We start from the raw sequence: 22153 nt of genomic DNA, 5'->3' as shown, positions 1-22153 counted from the left end.
GAGCAGGATCTGCCTCTGCAAGACCCTGGTGCCTGTCCAATCCACGCCTTGGTTGTGTTGTACTTGGAGACAGCTTGGTGATGCCCCAGCTCATTTTGAAGCTGGCCACTGGGGGCACCAGCCCCAGGATCACCTTGGAGAGGACCCACTATAAGTCTACTTCAGCCACAGCCTGTGCCTCACCCGGGGCCATCCAGTGGGAGCCAGAAAGAAATCCACAGATGTCTGCCATCCATGCTGTGCTTGGAAGAGCCTTGAGAGGCCAAGCCGCGAACCAAAGCTGCCTGCTGCTAGTGCCGACGTATGGCTGCTCAGCCAGAGGTACAGGACACACTCAAGCCAGATGCTGGTTGTCTGGGTCCTGCAAAACAGGAAAAGGAAAGTCTGCAGCTTGAGCCAAAGCAGGTGGTCTGCATGAAAAAGCCACTGAAAGCAGCCTGCATTGGCCCAAAAGTTGGGCGGGACCAGGTCTAAAATCGCCAGGGTGGGGGAACAAATGGCAGAGACTCAGAAATAGTGGCCACCTTTGTTCGCACACCGGGAAGGGGGGGTGGTTTAATAACAAAACAACGGCCTCCACCAGCTCCTCCATCCAGGAGAAAGCCGCCTCTCCAGCCCCCGTCCCAAGCCAGACCACTCAGTTCCCCACCATATGTCCCTGCCACCTTTCCAGTTGCTGCCCTAGTGCTGGCGCTCAGAGTGAGTGATTCTGTTGGTGGGTAAGTCCGCATGCGGTCCCTTTAAGAGGAGCCCCTGTGAGTGCAGCCACACTCAGTCTCACTCAGTCACAATGTCTGCTGGTTTTCACAACCAAAATTTATGGGAATGTCTTTCTCTGGCACTGGAACACTGGGTTGGGGTGGGGCTGGGATCTCTCGCTCCTCTAGAGGGTGCGGGGCGACACCCAAAGCCGAAATAGCTCTCCCAATCTTTAAAGGTTGCACGCGGGTGTGGGACCAGTCTGTTCCGTGTCTCTGACATTCCTACCAGTCTGGAGGTGGCTGCTTCTGCACGTCCTTAGTTGAAAAGCTTCAGTTCAGCTTGATTTTAGGCGATTCTCATTGATGGTTGTTTTGTAAATTAGTTGTAATTTTGATGTTGTTGTGAGAGAAGGTAAGCACAGCGTTTACCTACGGTGCCATCTTGGTTGTCTCCCATGAATGTTTACCTTAAAACTATTTGAAAACCATGATTTAACAATTTCTTAAAATCTGATAATTGATAAGTACAAGGACCAAGATACTTTATTTTAGATGTATTTTATCCCACTTCATTCATTCATTCATTCATTCACTCCTAGAAACAAGAATGTTTCTAAAAATCAAGACCAATGAATACAGAGCACTATTGGTGAGGGCATTGAGACTATATGTCTATGTGGAGCTTTAGGACTGAATCAGAACCAAGACTCACCTGGAACCCAGGAATTGCACTAATATTCATCTGTGCATTTTTCCAGGATTTTTAGCAGCAGTCTTCTCAGGCCAAATTGAGAGAAAAATTCTAGTTTTCTTAGCCAGAGCTGGGTAGACTTAAAAGATAGTAACTTCTTGAGCCTTGCCTTTGCTTGGGTCCGCTCCAAACCCTTTGGAATGTACTTTTTCTCCTGATAATGCCACCTTGAGCCATTGAGCCCTTTGGCCCTTTTGAGCCTTGCTTTTGCTCAGGGCCCGCTCCAAACTCTTTGGAGTGTACTTTCTCTTTTAATAATGTTACCGGAGAGTGGGCCCTTCTCGGCACGATGTCCAGGTTCTTGGCGTCTCGAGCAAAGAATTGAACGAGATACCGAAGTAGTGAAAAAGCATTTTATTAGAAGAAAAAGTACACTTCAAGTACACTTCAGCCTCACTGTTGTAACTTTTCCTTCAGTCTTGAAAGTCTTATAGATAATGCCTTCAAATGTATGTTTTACTGGAGTCGATAAAACATGGGCTTTTCGCCTGGAATTGGACAACCTGGATTAGTATCTTGGCTTCACCCCTTCACCACTACTAGTACTAGCTCTGTGACCTTGGGCATGTGTCTAAGCATCAGTTTACTCATCTGTAGAGTGGGGATAATATTAGTTTATCTTCTTGGCTCATTAAGAAGATTCAATGCAATAATGACAGTGAAGCATTTAACCTACTGACTTAAATGTTAACTATTCAAGTTATTAAGAATTAAGAGGTCATTTATGTAAAGAAATCAACGCTCAGGATTTCAGGGAGGTGGAACCAGAGGTCATCTCCATGATCAGTTGTGCCTACTAGCTTCCCTCTTTCCCTTCTTCACCTTGCTCATGTCCTAGGGGGCTGACCTGTATGGACATCAGTGGGTTCTCTTGTCCTCTGGTTTCTGCTTGCTTTGGGCTAAAGGGGAGCATCAGAAGGAGATAGGAGGGAGGAGGGAAGTCAGAGTATTGATTGCCCTGGCTCCCTCCCTGCAGGCTCTGCAGTCTGTTCTTCACATGTGGATCTCATTTCCTGGCAGGCAGCTGTCTCTAACTCCAGTGCTACCAACCACTCACTCACCTCACCCCTTCAGGCTGATGACAGTGCTTGCTGGCACTAGTCTGGATACTATATTCACCCTTATAGTTTCAGGCCACCCTGCCCACACCTTTGTTCCAAGTGTCTTTATTAAACTCTTCTCAAATCAACTGTGCCATCTGTTTCCTGACAAAGTGGCTGAGACACCAGGTATGTTTTCACTAACTGTGTCTATGGGACACAGACAACCATGGGAGGTCTGAACCACAGATTTAAGAGGGGGAAAACATGAAAAGAAAAATGTATGATTCAGTGAGGATTTAGGAGTACACAAAATCAGGTATGAATAATTCTTTTCCTGAACTGGCATGTACTTTTGATACGGGAGAGCTCCCTTACTACAGAAGTTTAAAGTCTCCATCATTAGAGAAATTTTAAGTCCCCTCAATATAACAATTTTAGGTCTCCGTTTCCCTTGTTTCTTAGCTCCTTAGCTCCTGGTTTTAATTACTCTTCTAACCAGTGTCTCAATCCTAAACTCAAGATTACTCCTAGCCTGTATCACAAAATGTTTCTCACCCCTGCTTCAGATAACTACTTAAAAGCCTGTGACTGAAGCTTGTTAACTGTAATCATTGTAGCCCAACACTCCCCCAGCCATTCTGGACCTAATGCTCAGATAAACAAACCAAATGAGTTTTTAACACTCCTTCAGGCCAGTCCATACCTAACCCCTGGGTGAAATCAAGATAATTGGGCTTGAGTCCTACTCCTGGGGCCAGCGCTTTTAATTTATTAACTTACATCTGTTTCGACCAAGGAAAAAGAGACCCCCTTTTTCCTTATTTAAGATCAGATAGGGTGAGAGTTCCATGAATCCCCAATAGGTAGGGACCGCTCCCTTTCTCAGCTTGAAGCAGATACAGAAGAGACCTCCTGTCCCTCAACTCCCCACAGAGATTTATGGGGATCACGTTTCTCAGGGAAAACTACGGCAGGCAGATAGATACAGGTAATGGGGTCTCTGCATTCCTGCATGTCCAACACAATCTATGGGAAGCACCTCCTGGAGACCTCCTGAATTTTTCTTTATCTGGCCTAAGCATTAGCCACTGGTAGAGGCCACCATGACCTCCATCTCACCCTAGCCTCATTACACCATCATTACAATATCATACATATGCCCGGTAGTTCATTAATATCATTATAACAGACTGAACTCTGGGAAGGGACATGAGCAGTCTAAGACTGTGAGGTAATAGCCCCTTATCAATCACAGGTGTCAATCAAGCATCCCACACCCAGAGGGCAACAGCCCATCCCAGAGAAATCAAAATAACCCCCCAGGCTCCTGCAGCCACTGCTTTTTGAGCCTTGCCTTTGCTTGGGTCCATCCCAAACCCTTTGGAATGTACTTTTTCTCCTGATAATGCCACCTTGAGCCATTGAGCCCTTTGGCCCTTTTGAGCCTTGCTTTTGCTCAGGGCCTGCTCCAAACTCTTTGGAGTGTACTCTCTCTTCTAATAATGTTACCGGAGAGTGGGCCCTTCTCAGCGCGATGTCCAGGTTCTTGGTGTCTCGAGCAAAGAATTGAACGAGATACCGAAGTAAAGTAGTGAAAAAGCAGTTTATTAGAAGAAAAAGTACACTTCAAAGAGGTAGAAGTGAGCCCAAGCAGAAAACAGTGGCTCAAGGCCATTATTAGAAGGGAAAGTACACTCCACAGGGATTGGAGTGGGCCTGAGCAGAACAGGCTCAAAAGGCTCAAAGGTTCAAAGGCACTGACTGGCGAGAACTTGGAGTTTTTATCCCTTTTTTTCTCTAGAATGGGCTGTTCCTTTCCAGTCTTGGGACCACTTGATTGACACCTGTGATTGACAAGAGACTATTACCTCATCTCTTCAGACTGTGCATGTTCCTTCCCAGAGTTCAGTCTGTTACGATATTAATGAACTTCTGGGCATATGCATATTATAGTGATAGTATAATGAGGCCCAGGTGAAATGAAGGTAGTTGTGGCCTTGACTGTGCAGGTGTGAGTAACCGGTTTAATCTAGTTGGGTATTTTGTACCCATTTGTTTTCCCTTAAGGGTAGATAATTACAGTGAAAAGGGGAAGATTTGGGTGGAGAGGGGAGGTCTTTTGGGTGGTTGCATACTGTGGGTTGTGTTGGACATGCAGGAATGCAGGGCCCGATGCCTATCTCTAACTGCTTTCTCCTTGAGAGACGAGATGCCCATAAAATCTCTATGGGAAGTTGAGGGACAGGAGGTCTTCTTCTGTATCTGCTTCCTGCTGGGCAGGGGCGTACAGCTGTCCCTACCGTGTGTCCCCGAAAATAAGACCTAGCCAGACAATCAGCTCTAAATGTCTTTGGAGTAAAAATTAATAGAAGACCTGGTATATATTATTTTATATTATGTTATATGTTATATTAAAGACCCGGTCTTATAGTTTAGTAAAATAAGACCAGATCTTAAATTAATTTTTGCTCCAAAAGACATATTAGAACTGATTGTCCGGCTAGGTCTTATTTTCAGGGAAACTACCGATTGGGGGATTCATGGAACTCTAGCCCTGTCTGATCTTAGATGCAAGGAAGGGGTCTCGAGATCCGCCTGGAAGACCACGCTGGCTTCTTTGGTTGGGACTGGTAATCTTGCTGGGGTATCATTTGTATAAGGAATAAGGCCCTTGAATAAGGAAAAATAGATTTTGGTTAAACAGAATTAAAAGTATTGGCCCAAGAAGCAGGACCCAAAGCCATTGAAACAGGGTGGCTGTGTGATAGAAATTCTTTTTAGCTTCGTGGAGCCTGTGGTCTTTTCCTCTGGTTAATCTGGTCATTCAGGTGCCGGTGTTCACCCAGGAGCTGGGCCTGGAATGGCCTGGAGCAGGGGTAGGGGACTTCCTATGATTCAGGCTAGGATCAGTCTTCTGTTTAAGATTAAAAAGCTGATTAAGATCAGGAACTAGGGAGCTAAGAAACTTGTTTGGCCGTATCAATAATAATGCCACTTCGAGCCCTTGAGCCTCTTGACCCTTGCTTTTGCTTGGGTCCACTCCAAACCCTTTGGAGTGTACTTTTCCCCCTAATAATGCCTTGAGCCGCTTTTCTTTGTGCTCGGCCTGCTCCTAATTCTGTGGAGTATACTCTCTCTTCTAATCAACTTCTTTTTCACCACTTTACCTGTGTCTCATTCAATTCTTTGCTTGAGATGCTTGGACACCGTGTGGAGGGCCCTAGCCCTGGCAACGTAGCAGTTAGAATTCCCACTTCTTCTCCCCGAGGCCGGGGTACAACCCGGGAAGCTAGCCCAGACTCTGCCCGGTTTGACCCCTGGTGTGGAAACCAGCCTGGGCATCGCGCCGAGAAGGGCTCCACTCTCAGGTAACGTAACGCTTCGGCTGAGATGCTCAAATTGAATTGCCTTGGTATGATAGAGACTCAGTGGTACTTACTTCCTCTCATTTTATGCCTTATTCAGTTTTTTTTTTTTTTTTTTTTTTTTTAAGATTTTTTTTTATTGGGGAAGGAGAACAGGACTTTATTCGGGAACAGTGTGTACTTCCAGGACTTTTTTCCAAGTCAAGTTGTTGTCCTTTCAATCTTGGTTGTGGAGGGTGCCGTTCAGCTTCAAGTTGTTGTCCTTTCAGTCTTAGTTGTTGAGGGCGCAGCTCAGCTCCAAATCCAGTTGCCATTGCTAGTTGCAGGGGGCGCAGCCCACCATTCCCCAGTCGAGGAATCAAACTGGCAACCTTGTGGTTGAGAGGACATGCTCCAACCGAGCCATCTGGGAGCTCAGTGGCAGCTCAGCTCAAGGTGCCGTGTTCAATCTTAGTTGCAGGGGGCAGAGCCTACCATCCCTTGCGGGACTCGAGGAATTGAACTGGCAACCTTGTGGTTGAGAGCCCACTGGCCCATGTGGGAATCGAACCAGCAGCCTTTGGAGTTAGAAGCATGGAGCTCTAACCGCCTGAGCCACCGGGCCGGCCCCCTCATTGAGCTTTTTGAATACAACTTTATTTGGGGGAACAAGTTGCTCAGTGGAAGTTGGGGTTTTCTCACAATTTATAATAGGTCTTTGTTATTTTTCTTCATATAAGTACCAAGCGATTGGTTGTATTACTTTGATTCTCAGGACATGGTATGCACATACAGTGCTAAGCACATCAGGCTTTCAGTAAATATATTGCATGACTGTATAATTAACTTTATAGGGATTATATCATAATACATTTGGTTCCTTAATTATGTAAACTGTGTACTGAGCAATGTTTTCTAAAATTTGCCTATTTTGACTATTCTGGACATTTCATATAAATGGAAACATGAAATATGTGGCCTTGTTTTTTCTGGCTTCTTTCGTTTAGCACGTTTCAAGGTCCCTCAATGTAGTATGTATCAGTATTTCATTCTTTTTTATGGCTGAATAATATTCCGTTGTGTGGATATACATTTTATCTGTTCATCAACTAATGGACATCTGGATTAGTTCCACTTTTTTGAGTATTATAAATAATGTTCCTATAAACATTTGTGCACATTTTTGTGTAGACATGTTTTCAATTTTCTTGGGTCTATACTTACGAGTGGAATTGCTGGGTCAAATGATAACTCTATATTTAGCATTGCAAGGAACTGCCAAATTGTTTTTCAAAGTGACTGCACTATTTTACATTCCTACCAGCAATGTATGAAGGTTTCAATCTCTCCAGGTTCTAGCCAACATTTGGTAGTGTCTTTTTCATTTTAGCCATCCTAGTGAAGTGGTGTCTTATTGTAGTTTGATTTGCATTTCCCTAATGCCTAGTGATGTTGAGCATATTTTCTGTGCTTATTGGCCATTTTTGGATCTTCTTTGGAGAACGTATATTCAGACCCCTTACCCACTTTTAATTGGACTATTTGTTTTTATTGTCAACTTTAAGAGATCTCTATATGCTGGCTTTAAGTCTCTCATCAGATATGATTTCCAAGTATTTTCTCCCATTCTGTTTTTTGTTCTTCATGGTGTTCTTTGAAGCACATAAGTTTTTCATTTTGAAGTCTAATTTACCTATTGTTTTCTTTTGTTGCTTGTGCTTTTAGGTATCTTCGTGAAGAAATCATTGTCTACGGCAAGATCATGATGTATTCTCATGTCTTTTTCTAGGAGTTTTATAATTTTAGCTCTACCATTTAGGGTCTATTTTGAGTTATTTTTTGCATATGGTGTGAGGTAGGGGACCACCTTCATTCTTTTGGTCTGTTGTCCCAGTAACATTTGGTGAAAAGACTATTCTTTGTCCATTGAGTTGTCTTGGCACCCTTGTTAAAAATCAACTGACCACAAATGTTAAGGATTTATTTTTGTCGACCATCTGAGTTCCTTGCATTTCCATATGAATTTTCTTTAAAGCTTTTTAAAATTTGAATGTTGTTCCAATCTAGTTGTGGAGGGCACAGCTCACACTGGCCTATGTGGGGATCCAGCTGGTAACCTTGTTGTTAGGAGCACTACGTTCTAACCAACTGACCTAACTGGCCACCCCCATTTTAGGATCAACTTGCCAATTTCTACAGAGAAGTCAGCTGAGATTTGGATAGGAACTGCAATAAACCTGTAGATCAAGTTGGGGAGTATTACCACCTTGACAATATTAATTCTCCCATTCCATTATCATGGGAGGTCCTGCCATTATTTTTAGATCTTTTGAAAATACTTCCAATGATGTGTTGCAGTTTTCACAGTGCATAAGTCTGGCACTTATTTTGTTAAATTTATCCCTGAGTATTTTATTCTTTCTGATATTATTGAAAATGAAATTGTTTTAGTTTCATTTTCAGATTGTTTATTGCTAGTGTACAGAAATACAATTGATTTCTGTATATTGATCCTGTATCCTGCAACCTTGCAGAATTTGTTCCTAATACTTTTTTGACTTGCAGTTTTACCTTGTGTGTCCTGCTACAAAATATTAAAAGAGCCAAGTCACTTAATAATCCCCTTTTACTGTTTAAGAATAACAAAATAATTTTAATTTAACTTTAATTGAGATCCCAATTCGAAGCCATATTATTTGGACTAAATTCTTGCTCTTTCATCCAAAACTACCAGTTAAAACATTGCATCTTCTAGTGCAAAAATAAAACATCTTTATATTTTTCCTAAGATGAAACTATGTGTTTTACCTTAGTTTTTACTTAGTCTGATTTATGAAATACTTTTTTCAATTTCGCTGTTCAATAGGAGTTGATATGTCACTTACATTTTATGCAATAACTGAAAGTGAGAAGCCACAACCACACTCCCTTATTCAGCCATAGCTACTTTGCTTTTGTACTCAGATCACTGCTGAAAACCCATAAACAACCAACATTTGTTTATTGTTAAAGGTCATGAGTAGCAGCTGTAGGGTCTCCCCCCTCCATATTAGAACGCTACTGTGAGTAGGAAGCATGTGTGTTTAAAGTGTGAATGTACAAAATTCTGGATGGAAATCTTGGATTACATGTCACTCCTGGATTAGCACTGGTTGTCCCTTTCATTCACTAAATCAAATGAATTTTTTCGACGATTTTTGGCCAGTTCCCTGACATAACTATCTTTCATTTGGGTATTAAGCATGTAACATTTTCTTGGCATTCAGAGACCAGCAGAAAAAAGCCTTAGTATCAGGGAGAAAAATGTAAAAAAACCCCAAACAAACCCAGAAAATCACCTTCAAAGAATTGGAGAAAGATGCAAAAAGTTAAAACACTTAACAGAGACTTGACATTTATTGTGCAATTTTTATCTCCAACAGAACATGTGGCATTCTAGAGGTATATGAGGTAATAAAATCAATACTCCAATTAGAACACCTGAAATAATTGGCTCTAGTAACAAATGTTTCTTATAATTAAAAATATTGAATGTTTAAAAAACTCTTATAACATTTTAAGTTCCTAAAAGAAATGTGCCTAACACTTAAAAAACAACTTACTCTTCTATATAAATTGTTCACAAAAAAATCTTGCTATTCTATATTACACTATGCATTTATAGTTTTATTAACATATCCCTAGTGGGTATTAACTCTACACAGTACAATCAAATAGAAATTATTCATAGAGAATCAACAAGACTCCAACAATAAAAATATTAGGATCAATGGATTTGTCACAGTTTCTCCACAAGTGTTCATCATAGAAAATAGAGTAAAGGCAAGTTGGCCCCAGTGTTAGGCTGCTACATGAAGTTCCAGAGAGAAGAGACATAAAGGCAATGCTTAAATTGGGCAGGGTCAGGCTGGACCAGTGACCTTGAAAGTTTCAGGACCCATCTCTAGGTCTGGCATGCCCTGTTCCCAAGAAGCACAAGCTAGGCCCTCAAGGACGCGGCATGTTCTTGAACTTAAACACAGCCAGAGGTGTTAAAGCCACTACAGGGAAGAATCAACAGATTACTGTATTTTCCTACAAAATCTTCACAACAGTTCTCACAGTGACATCATAAAGTAAAACCCTCTCTTCCACATCTGACTCATCAATTCTAAGGCTACAAGTACAACGAATGTTAAAAGTGAATGGAACATTGGCTAACTGATGCCCAGTGCCACTTCTGATATCTAGGAGTTCCAAAAATATATCAATTCACTCAGTTCTAATTTTTGCTTTTATATCCCTGTGTGTTTGTACTGGGAAAAAATCTGAATATGTGATTTTAATATATTCACTGCTTTTAAAATTTTTTTCTACTCTTCATCATGGGATCTTACATAAGTCAAATCTTATGCAGAAACCTTGGCAGTTCCCAGAGGATATGATTTATATGCTCCTACTTAAGTGTCAACATACTTTAAAGGTGGTTTTTAGTAACACAAATAGCAACTTTCTCTTAAAGGCATAAAGAAAACAAATCCATTCCAAAGTGTTGACGGGCTTTGAGAACTTTGCTTTGACTACTGGGGAAAACTCAACTAGTCATTCTGCCTGCTGAGCCCAAATCGATCCTTTCATTAGCTGCGGACCTTGGGCAGCAGTCTTATCTATAAAATGGGAATAACAATAGTAACAGCCTCAGAGGGTGGTTGTAAAGTGCTTAGCAAAGTACCTGGCAGACAAGAACTCAATGAGTATTAGCTATAGTTACTACTCTTGTTGCTGTTAGTGGTTTTGGATGGGCCTAGTTTTCCAACATGGCTAAGGCCCATGTGCCTACTGGTATTGGTGCCATTATTGAGAATGAAGTGGTTCTTGAATGAGTCTCATTAGCAGATGTACTTTTATTACAACCTGGGGAATTTTGATTCAATGAACACCTAGTCAGCTATGGATGGTCATGAGGAAAATCAATCTGGTCAATTTTACCACAAAATTTGGTAATTTAGTGCTTTCAATAGCCAAGCTAAGCTGGTCATTAGATGAGCAAAGTACAGTCCTCTCAATGTTTCTTGCAATTGAATATACTGTGGAGGGTGAAGTCGTCTCCAATGTGTAAATGTATCAGTTCCAGTTTTGAATTTTACATATTAGGAGGCAAATACTAATGGGTTATTATTTTTGCACTCCATGTTGTCTGGTATCAATTCTTCACTCTCATCTAAAAAGCAACACAAACAGAAGAAGCAATGCCATTGGCTGGAAATGCAAGTAAATTTACAGAGGGCCATCAACTGGGTGACATTTTCCTGTATCATTCCAAGTGAAGTGGTTATTTTTATCCAGTACTTACACCAGTGAAAGAAGCCATCACTATGTTTACAAAAATATATCATAATGAGACATACTGCTGTTTAGACACATTTATGTTTGAGCTCTGACTCAAGCGTTCTGTGTGACATGTTTTGCCAAGCAGGTTTGGTAATGTCGCCACACACATCAGCAAGACTTGCACCATATGTGCAAAATCGTTTTCTATTACATTTCTAAAAATTTGTATATAAGAGCTGTCAAAAATTACACAGCTCTGTACTGTGAAATAACATAGCACCGAATGAGAGAAGTTAGACTTAAATCTTTTCTAAAAACTGAAGTTATCTAAGAGATTTTTAAAAATAACTGAAATCTAAGAAAAAACTAAGGAGGTAGTCAGCGGGTATTAGGTTAAGGTTCTAGAGTACAAAATGAATGACAGACTCCAGATGAGGGCAATGTCATGTGTGGTTTTCTGAAAACAGTGCATGTTTAACCTTCTATGATGCTCCATCCGTTTTTCTGACAGCAACAGAAGGGAGGAAAAGCCATTGAAGGTGGCAGGAAAATGTAGAAATCATGATGCTGAAGATCCCCAAGTCTGGATCATTGTCTAGACTTGGAAAAACATCTGATATTACAAGAATAATCAGTGAACTGGAAAAACCATTCTCTGACACAGGGAGTAGCTAGATCAAATAACAGAGTGTAATAAATTTTATCTCCCTGTAATCCTAATGAAGCTGTCTCTTAGCTCAATGTGTTTATGACTAATGAAGGGCTAAGAAAGATCCAGAATATAAAATCATCCACCCGCTCTATCGCTATGAAGTAGCTACACACATCTCTCAATTCCCCTACCAAAGAGATGGTAACAATTTTCTGCAGATGCTCTAATATCCTCTACATTCCTTGTGAAGCCTTATGAAATACAAATGGTGACAAGAACCTAAACGCTATGATGAAAATGAGGAACAAGAGTAATGCCTGGGTTAAGGGTTGGATGAAATATTTTCAAGTAAAACCGGATGGTACAAACCGTAATGTTTAGTTTTTTCCCCAGAGTACTTGACACTGAGGTTAACCATAGATTCTGAATGTGATTTCAGTACCCACTCGCAGGACAGAGCTCCCCTCCACAGTACAGATCACTGAAGGGTTATCCTGAGCCCCGTGGGACTGTGGTTGGAGCTTCAGTTCACTGTGAAAGCAGGTCTGCTCTCTGTGGTGAGATTCTAATTTGGGATCCATCAGGCACCTCACTGCTGTAGGCATGGGCTCTTCTGGGAGCTGGGATGCTGGCCACACCCAGTCACTGACAAAAAAGTCAGGTTTAGTCTTTGGTGTCAGGCCAGACCTGCGACCTCCTCCTTTCACCAATGAAGTGGAGCACAACTGCATCCTGAGCTGTTTTAATTCAATCTATCTTACACTAATGCTCAAATGGCTAAAGGAAGATCCTAAGAGCTGACACGAGTCTAAGTTTTTTGTCATGACAGCAATTTGTCCAATTGCAGAAAAAGATGGAGAAACTTAAATCAAGAAAATAAGCTACCTCTTCAGGTCTCCAAAGAGATCAACTGAAAGGCTGACAGAGGAGTGACAACATTCAATCTCCTTAGTTGTGAGCTTTTAACCTTGCTACACAAAGGCTGTACTATGTAGTTTTACCAAAAAAAAAAAAAAAATAATAATAATAAAAAAATCAAAAAATCAGTGAACAATCTTTGTAAGCCCTGATTTAAAAACTCAGGTGACTGTGCAGGCACCCACCACGAACCAGGTAACACCCAGCCTTACAGGTGAAGCCCCTATGGCGGCATGGGACACGAACTGCGGAGAGCAGACAGCAGAAAACCTAAGCAGATCCTGTGCAAAGCGCCTGCGTCGGGCGGTGGGCTCGGCTAAAGGAACATGGCTACACAGTGAAGAGTTCACGAACACTGGACCGGGGTCAGGGGGTCGTACGTCCTAGATCTAGGAGAGGCATTGGAACTGGCTGTGTGACACTAAGTCACTCATCTTTATGGGCCAACGTGTAGTAAGCAGTTCCAGCGTATTGCAATTTGTGAAATACTGGAAAACAGCTGGTAGAGAAATACTTCACCCGGAAAGTGGTGGGGAGGGGAATGTGAGAGGCGACCAGGTGTGCCTTTGGAGAACGTTAGTATGCAACCACGTGGTCTGGGCACAACAAGACGAAGCAGACCCGGTGACGCTTACATGTGAAGATGTGTGGTATTCTCAAGCTTCCAGGAAAATGTTTTGAGTTGCAAGTTTTTTGCTTTTTAAAGCAGTGGTCAAATACTGCTGCTACTGATCAAAAAAGGACACGTGCTCAGTCAGCAGTAAGGATAACTGAAGTCCAATGCAAAAAAAAAAAAAAAAAAAAAAAGATGATAGATGAGATTATGGTATTTTCCTTCTGGCCAAGATTTAACGTCACCAAGAACCTTGTTAGATATTGACTTCCTAGACCTCTAAAGTCTTCAAGAAGTAGCTTTTCTCTTCCTCGGCTAGCCAAAGATTAGTTGCCCGGTTCCCATGCGCAATATCACATACCTGTAAGCAATATCCCATAAACAACATTTGCCTTTATTTCTTTTACCTCCAAATTTTAGATAACTTGCCCAAAACGGGATTGAAATATTTGTTCTCCCCACACCAATTAACAGATCTGACAAATGACCATCTCTATAAACATTAAATTTTTCAATGGTTGAACTAATAATCATTACAAAAACGAAAGAAGGACCTATTTCTAGGGGTGTACATATAATTGCTGCTAATTATTGAATGTAAAGGGTAATTAAAAATGGCAGAAAAAACCCTGCTTATAAATGGATGCTCATAAACTTTAAATGAATTTCCAACCAATTTCCAAAATCCTTAGTTACGTGTACAGATGACATTATAGCCTTCAATAAATGCTTCCCATGGAGCCCTTTGCTTCCAAAGAATGCAGTAATCTGGACTGGTCTCATAAATGACGCTTCTCCTGACATCCAAACCCGAAGCCCTCAGAAGTAGATTCTACCATCGCTACAGCATTTGTTGATAAGAACTGTTTCCAAAGACACTACTAATTTCACATATGGAACTCACATTAAAGCGGGGAAAGTGGGTAGGAGTGATCCAGTGTGAACTTAGCCAGAGCTTGCAGTTCAGGGGAGCGTAGGGGGAAGGAGGCACACAACAGTTGGGATGAAACATTTTCATCAGTGACAACGAGAAACATACGGTTTATGCAAATTCTAAAGATCAACTCAGCACAGGAAGGCCCTCAAATTTCAGAGAAATTTCAGAGAAACAGACAAGCCCATTGCATAGTTGTCAAAATGGCCTTGAAGCTATGTGTACACACTTCCAGAACATCTGGCCAATTCAGTGAATGCCATCAGTCACACTGCTTGTTTGGTCTTCAGTGCACCAAAAAACTAACTGAAATTCTCATTGTTCAACCCATCACTTTGGCACTGTGTCAACAAGTCTGATTGAAGGTTGTGGGAATTGTGGATCTAAGAATCTAGAAAAGCAAGCATTTGAAAATGGTTTTGGATCTTTGGATGTTTCTTGACTGACATAAAGAAAACTATTACTGTTTGTAAACTCCACAGATCACATAGTGTGCCTTCCTGATCAATAAGGTAGGATTTTTTTTTTTTTTGGTAAAAAATAACTGAGAAAAACAGGTGACTTCTAATTAATTACTGTCTAGAGGTGGCCTCTATTCCCTAGTTTCTATTTAATAATAGGCTCTGTCAACGGATACACAGCATACTCGTATGACATCACCTATCCTATGTCTTTGCTGAGAAGTATGAATTCAAGTCTTTGGAAAACATAAAGACAACTTATTTGAATTAAGAGAACGCTTGTTCCTTGTCCCTTTAAATAATTCCACGTCTCCACCTTTGCCATGGCCAGGAACACTAACCCCATCTTCTGTGGGGACCAGCTCTGCTCAGGAAGCAGACTAGCTTACCTGAAGATTTCAGACAGGTGACCAGCTCACCTATATATTTTTTTCACCCTCACTGTCTAGCTAGTAATCATTTAAAGTCAATGTAGTTTCTTCTTTTTATAATATTCTGAAAATCTGTTGTAGGCTTCACAGATGCCCCAAACAGCCCTGAAATGGATTTCTATTTGGGAACTGTGGCAGTAGGTTAAGGTTTCCGATGTGTAAAGTCTGACAGAATGACATGCTTTGGACTCTAAAGTGATGGTAACAGGACATTCACAATTGGAACTCTTGAGAGGACCGGCTGCTATAGTGGAAAGATTCTGTCCACTACTCCCCAGACCCATCCTGGGAATTCTTACTGAAGACTTCATCCTGGGAAGCCTGGTGATCGATCCCTTCATAAAACGAGCCGCCATTGTGCAGGAAAGTTCCCACCGCTCGCCCCTGCCGGGCATGTCCCACGGCATCGCTGAACACTTTGTTGATTTGTTCCTCTGAGGGCATCCACCAGTCGGGGTTGGAGGTACAGTGCATCCTAATGAATTCTGTGGGAATACATACAACAATAAAAAAAGAAAGAGAGAAAAAACAGCTGGTTTTTGCAGCAGGGGATAGGAGAGGCTGCTTAAACTTGAACAGAAGCTCTGTAAGAAAAGCTTTATGGGAAATCCAATGCAATGCCATGATGATGTCACTCATTAGACCCAACTTACTCCATATACATTTTCTACTCACGTGCAAAAGTAAAAGTCACGCAAGTGAGAGCAACATTTGCTACTGAAACGAAAGGTACACTTGATTTGTAAGACATGGTAGGCGCCATGCTTGGTGAAAGTTACAGAGTACATTTCAAAACCCCTGTTGTTACCGCCTCCCATTTTTAGAACATTAACGGTCTCCGGAAGCAGAGAAAGTGTCATTTGCATGGTATTCCTCAACCAGCTACTGGCTGGTAGGTGAAGGGCAATAAAATAAACTCTCAATGAGTAAGAAACTTCCTAAAGTTTAGTTCAGAAGAGATTTCCACATTCTTAAAATGTTATATGCTAGGCTACACTTGTATCTCTATTTCTGGTGTCTATACATGCACTGACAAATATTTTTAAAATGAGATTTCCTGTACATATTTAATTTCACCAGAAAGCAATTAGCATACCTGGAAGAGTGAATATACAAAAAGTAACTAAGACTCCAATGAAACAAACTGCGCCTCCTTTGGATTGAGCCCGTATTTCCCCTTTCTCTGTTTTCTTAGGGGGTTAGGGCACATACATAATTGTTATGTAGCTATTTTCATATGAAGAGTTGTAAAATGAAGTGAGCGTTTTGGGAAACGTTCTAAGTCAAACCGCGTTTTTTGTGCACAGCTGATAGCAAGTTCAGAATGACTGCCATTTACACACCATTTCCTCTCTAGCAGCGCTCTCTGTCTGACACAATCATTAATAGTGCTGATGACAGGACTGGATTTGTCTGAAACTTCTTGTAAAATTCTGGCTCTACCTACCCTTACGAGAAGCTAATGCTTTTAAGTCCCTGGACCAGAAAAATCTCAGGAACTGAAATGTCCCCATCGCAGGAGAATTTAGCTCAGCAGAGAAGCACGGAGTCAGTAGGCACCCCTTTCCATTTTGTGCCTGTCGTGAGAGACTCACTCGCCTCACCTCAGTCCCCGCGCTAGTGGCCTTCCTTGGGGGAAAGAATTGTGCTCGTCACCTCCTCAACCTGCAAAACTGCCAGGAACCAGACGGCTTATTCTGGGGTGCAGGCCTGGGACACACGGGAGGATAATCCTCAGACCTTGGTCACGGTCATTACCATGCTGGGCAGAGAGAAGAGACATATTCCGAGACCTCAATGGCTCAAATATTGAGTCCACTTTCTGTTATTCTCCCTGTGGTTGCAGCTATTCGGTTGTCCTCCAATTATCTCCAGCCAGACTGTCAGCTACAGAAGCCAGGGATTCTGTTTTCTATTCCTCTTCTGTCCTCTTCCAGTTCCTACTGTATTCACTAAGTATTCAGTGACTGTTTAAGAAGTTCCCCTATCTCTGTTCAGATCCCCAACTCTCATATGAACACAAGGAGAGGAAAGACTCATGGGATCAGCGAGAGGAAATAAAAGCTAATGGATGAGGACGCTGCAACCCTGCCACTCTGAGAATGTGCGGCTCTGTGACACCTCCCACCCCCACCGCCTCAGCAGTGCCCAGTGCAGTGACAGGAAGGTCCCTAACACCGTGGCAGACTATTAAAAGCCCAAAGCAGAGCTCATTCTGTTACACAAATATGAAGCATCTTCACAGGCCTTCTTCCCTCTAAGGTTAAACCACCTTCAGATTTGATTTCCTTCCCAGAAGCCCCTGCTTTCCACCACTAAAGTGTCCCACGGTCTGACGCTTCCCTGGCCGCTGTAATCTTGCTCAGCACAATGAGAACGTCTAACCCAGGAGTCGCCAGGCCTAAACCTTTAGGGAGGGAATCCCATGTAGGTCCCAGGAAGGCCCCAGGATTTCAGCCTTTGGGACAGACCTGCAAACGCTCTAGCCAGCTCCCCTGGACACAGCCAATCCCCATTTCTCGCCTATGTAGTCTTCACCCAGGGTTGGGTGGAACCCAAAGAGGCATGAGCTGGAGAACGCAGATCCTGGTGAGGCGCCTGGATTGCATCAGTGGCAGGGGCTCTGGCAGCATTCTCAGGGCGGCAGCACTGCTCCTCTGGGACGCATGTTAACCCCTCAGTTTTACCGACTTGCTACGTAACATGTAAAATGTTTAGTAAAAATTTCTGGAAAGGGATACCACTGAGGCCCATCATCCTGATCCCCTTAGAAGCCTGAGGGCAACTTCCAGGGCACCCTGAGAGTCCTTTCAGGGGATTCCCCAAACTCACCACTGCCTCTTGTCACTCTTGGTGAATAACTCTGTCAGCTCTGATGATGATGGAAAATAAGGAACCCTATCACTAGGTGACTCAGACAGATCTTGGAATTTTCCATCACACCCAGTCACTCTGAGTAAGTGAAAATTTTCGGACTGGCCAACAGGGGGGGCTCTGGAGCCCCTGGGACTAGTTAGTACTGGTGTTTTGTTCCAGGTGGTTTTCCGACATATGGGCCACCTGCGTCAGGGTCACCTGGGTGGTTGTGAGGTGCAGCAATGCATGTCTCCCCGTCCCTGCCCCAGACCTGCTGAATCAGAAGCTCAGGGTGGGCCTGGGAGTCTCGGCTGCTAACAAATACTACGCATGTGCCTTCGGTAGCCCAGGGGGAGTGCAGGAGTGAGTGTCCCGTCCGATAACCAAGGCCTGATCGGTGATCATGTTTCTCACTGTGACTTCCTTGCCGGGAAATATTTTCATCCCTGTCCAGAGCAAATCATTACTAGGTCTTTCCAAACAATAAAATTACTACCGAATTATATAGGTTAATATTTGAGCTTTTTGACATGAATTTTTCAGGTGTGAGCGGTGTTTGTTGGCACTGTAATGTTTCTACTTGTTTATGTCTGTGTTTACTTGCACCTGTTCAATTAACTGCGGACCTCTTGATTCTTCCCCCTCACCCTCTGCCTAGTATACCAAGTGTGGATCAGCTGCAACACAGTCAGCTGTTAATACTGATGGAATGGTATTATCTAAGCAGTATTTTTAATACAAAAGCCCTTTTTTAAAAATAAATATTGAAGGAAGGTTGAGGGGGCAAAGAATACTCCAGATACTAAGGAAAATTAACTCTAAAGAAATTTAAGGAATTAGGGGCCAGTACTCCTCAGAAGGCAGCTAGGTGAAATGGGGGAGGGGGTGGGCCACAGGCTGCACATGGAAATGGGCTGTATCATTTTACTAATTTAAAAAACATACAACATCTTTCCTTCCTCTGTGCATTTCCCAACGCTCCAGTTTTGCTGGAGGTGGCCTTCCCTGGCAGCAAAGAAAAACTGGATTTGAAGCGTGAAACATGAGATGCTATGCAATGCTTATGTGTGCCATTCAGTGACAACACCAAGGCTAAAAAGCAAAGGGAGATTTTTCTAAAGAACTTCATGATCCCAAATAGATGGGCCACCTGAACCCTACACGGTCTCAGTGGACAAAAACCCCAAATACAGTAAAGGCTGAACACTTGCACGGGGGAGCCACAGCCAATGCGGTGAAATGAGATCACAGATGGTGACACTGAGCGGAAGGATGCAGTACCTCGGAGGCATGTTACTTTAACTGGATCCAGAGGGCGTCTTTCAGGACCTGTCTCTCCTGACTGCACTGACCTTTTCCTTTTCCCAAGGCCGCATGAGTACTTAAGCTCATCAGTTGTGAAAACAAATCTGATGAGGTATCGAAGGAGCCGTCGCCCATCTTTCTTTGAAGAGTTTACAGCCTCGTCCCACTGTTTGCTCGTTATGTAGACAGGATAGTTGTTCAACAGCTGCTTGCTTCCCTGGAAAAGTGAAATATTTTCTCATTACCTACTTAGCCAGCCAGCCAGCCAGCCAGCCAGCCGCAGAGGCCATCTCCATTTCAAAGGCTAGCATGCTTTCTAACCAAGTGGCTGATGCTGACAATAAACCAAGTATTGAAGAGCACAAGTAATTGCTCACACTCAGAATGGGCCCGGTTCAAATTACATTTGCATTTTCTGTAACAAGAGCCAATGAGGTATAATGAACACCTTTGAAAGAGGAGCTATTTATAACTTGCATTTTAACAGGTAGGTTAAAAGGTGTCAAGATCCAATGACAGGGAACAATATTTAAGTATAACCCGGAACTTTCTTTTTCAATCTATTAAAATATGTAGAAATGACTTTGAAGAGTGTGATCAAAAGGTCTCTGCACCCTTTGCTTGGCAGTTAAGTACTCTGAGAAACGACGCTGGTGGTCTGTTTTCCTTAAGGTATAATTTGTGTTTACGCACCTAACATCTGATAGCCATTGATCACATTACAGTGGAAACAACATTAAAAAGTAAATTTAAAAAAGGGAGAATTGCGAAAACTCAAAAGAAATCATTAATGATAATGCAAAACAGGTTTCTTCAAATTATAGCTTCTTCAAATGCCACTATGTCAACTGAAAATTTTTCTTACCTTTTCACCTTCATAATTTATGTCTGCTATAAAATTCCCTGGCTCAATAGCTGCAGTGGGACTAATTATGGGAATTTCTGTAACATTTATAAGTTGTGTTTAGTCAATTGCACCTGTACAACCATTACTTTAGTTCTGGTTGTCCATAAAATTCTACAGTCCAGGACAAATTAATTAACCCATGATCTCTGTTTTAATGTACTCCTTTCCCAGTAATTAAGGTGTACAAAATAAAGGAAAACACATTCAGTTTTTACAAGTCTGCAAATTTACTACAGGTTATAAATTTGGGTCTGATAGGGTTTTATTTCAAAAAGTGTTCTGTTCAGTTAAACACTGAGAAGGGTAAATGGCACAGGAGCCAACAGGAAGGAGGCAGCTAGATTTGGCTCTGACTCTGTCACCGAATTATACCCTTTAAGAAAGGCCTTTTAACGGTGTATGGCTTGTGACTGAATTTAGAGTCAGCTTGGGTTTGAACTGAATCTTGGTTCTGAGTCTTATTTGTTGTGTTTCTTTCTTTCTTTTTAAATTAGTTTCAGGTGTACAAAACAATGTAATAGACATTTCACCCCTCACAGTGATAACCTCCCTCCCCCAATAGATTACCCCTCTGACATCGTATATAGCTGTGACAATTCCATTGACTCTATTCCCTACAATGTGCTTCATATCCTGTGACTATATATATAAAATTATAGTTGACATTCATTATTGTTCAGCTTCAGCTTCAGGTGTACAGTGCAGTGATCAGGCATCTACATCATCCCTGAGGTGGTCTCCCTAACAAGACAAATGTCTATCTGACACCCTACAAAATCTTTACATTATTGATTACATTCCCCAGTGGCCATCCTGTGGTTACCGACTGTGCTTTCTAATCCCCTCACCTTCTCCCTCATCCCATCCTCCTCCCATCGAGCAACCCTCACTTTTTCTCTGTATCTCTCAGACTATTTGTTTAGTTTGCTCATTTATTCAGTTCTTTACATTCCACATTTATTGTGTTTCTTGAGCAAGTTATTACTTCAACTTGTTGGACTCAAGTTCCCTGTTTGTAAATGGAAAGAACTAAATTATCAAGGGTTTAAGACACAAGTATTTGGGAGCACAAACCACCTCGGGCTCTGTGTATTATAGATAATCACATGGTCAGCAGGAGCCCAGACGTCCGACAGGGTCCCTCAACGCAGGCAATGGAGGGAGGACTCGCGTGTGTGGCCAAGCAGATGGAGAAGCGAGCGTGAGACATGGAATCAAGGGGTCAGGCAACCAATTCAGTGAGTCGGGGTGTTTGTGGGAGACTGAGGAGTCAAGATGATTCCCAGGTGAAATGGTGGCGCCCTTCGCAAAGATAAGGAACAGAGGGTGTGGCTGGGAGGAGGATGAGGCAGAGAGCAAGGGAGAGAATTCCACTGATTGCCTTGCACAGGGTGGGAAGGGGTTCCACGGGTTCTCATTAGTTGACTCCTCGGCCCTCAGGGCGGCCGGTGGGGCCTGGGGCACGGTGGGATCCAGGGCTGGTTGCCTCAGATGGTGAACTGTCAAAATATTTCTGTGGAAGAACCTTACTAGTTCCAGTTTGTAGGTCTGCGGTGAGGAGTCCAGCAATCTCCCCACCTGAACATAGTCCCATGAGGACTGGGATCATCATCTGCTTTATTCAATGTCCTACTCCCAGGGCTGAAAACAGTGCCTGACACATAGTAGGTGCATACACATCTGTCAAATGACTGACAGATGCTGTAAACACTACGTGGCTGGCACAAAGCAGACACTCAACAATGGTGCTACAATGAAGAGTTATTTTTCTGTGTGTTTTTTTTTAAACCGCTGTGGCACTGGGACATTTGAAGAGCTTCTCAATCATATAAATTGGCAAATTTAAAGAACTTTAAGGAGAGCATTAAAGACAAGGGGCTATTAAAAAGGGCTACTGAAGACAGGGGACTTCCACCATCCTTGATTT

General features: G+C 42.4%; 1 protein-coding gene across 3 annotated transcripts in view; it reads right to left on the bottom strand.

Moving 5' to 3' along the window:
• Positions 1-9207: 9207 nt before the first annotated feature.
• BEND4 (BEN domain containing 4) overlaps positions 9208-22153 on the bottom strand; it is a 35520-nt gene continuing 22574 nt past the window's right edge. The window contains exons 5-6 of one of the 3 annotated variants that reach the window (XM_019754158.3): positions 19296-19536; positions 9208-15643 (exon numbers count right to left, since the gene is read on the bottom strand). In XM_019754158.3, the coding sequence (XP_019609717.2) occupies positions 15426-15643; positions 19296-19536 (459 nt within the window). In that variant the 3' untranslated portion in view covers positions 9208-15425. The other 2 variants (XM_019754159.3, XM_088789943.1) reach the window with 2 other exon arrangements.

This window comes from Rhinolophus sinicus, chromosome 1 (genome assembly GCF_057876585.1).
Source record: "Rhinolophus sinicus isolate RSI-liver-muscle chromosome 1, RSI-T2T, whole genome shotgun sequence".
NCBI classification, from domain to species: domain Eukaryota; kingdom Metazoa; phylum Chordata; class Mammalia; order Chiroptera; family Rhinolophidae; genus Rhinolophus; species Rhinolophus sinicus.
This window is presented reverse-complemented; position numbering and strand designations above follow the sequence as displayed.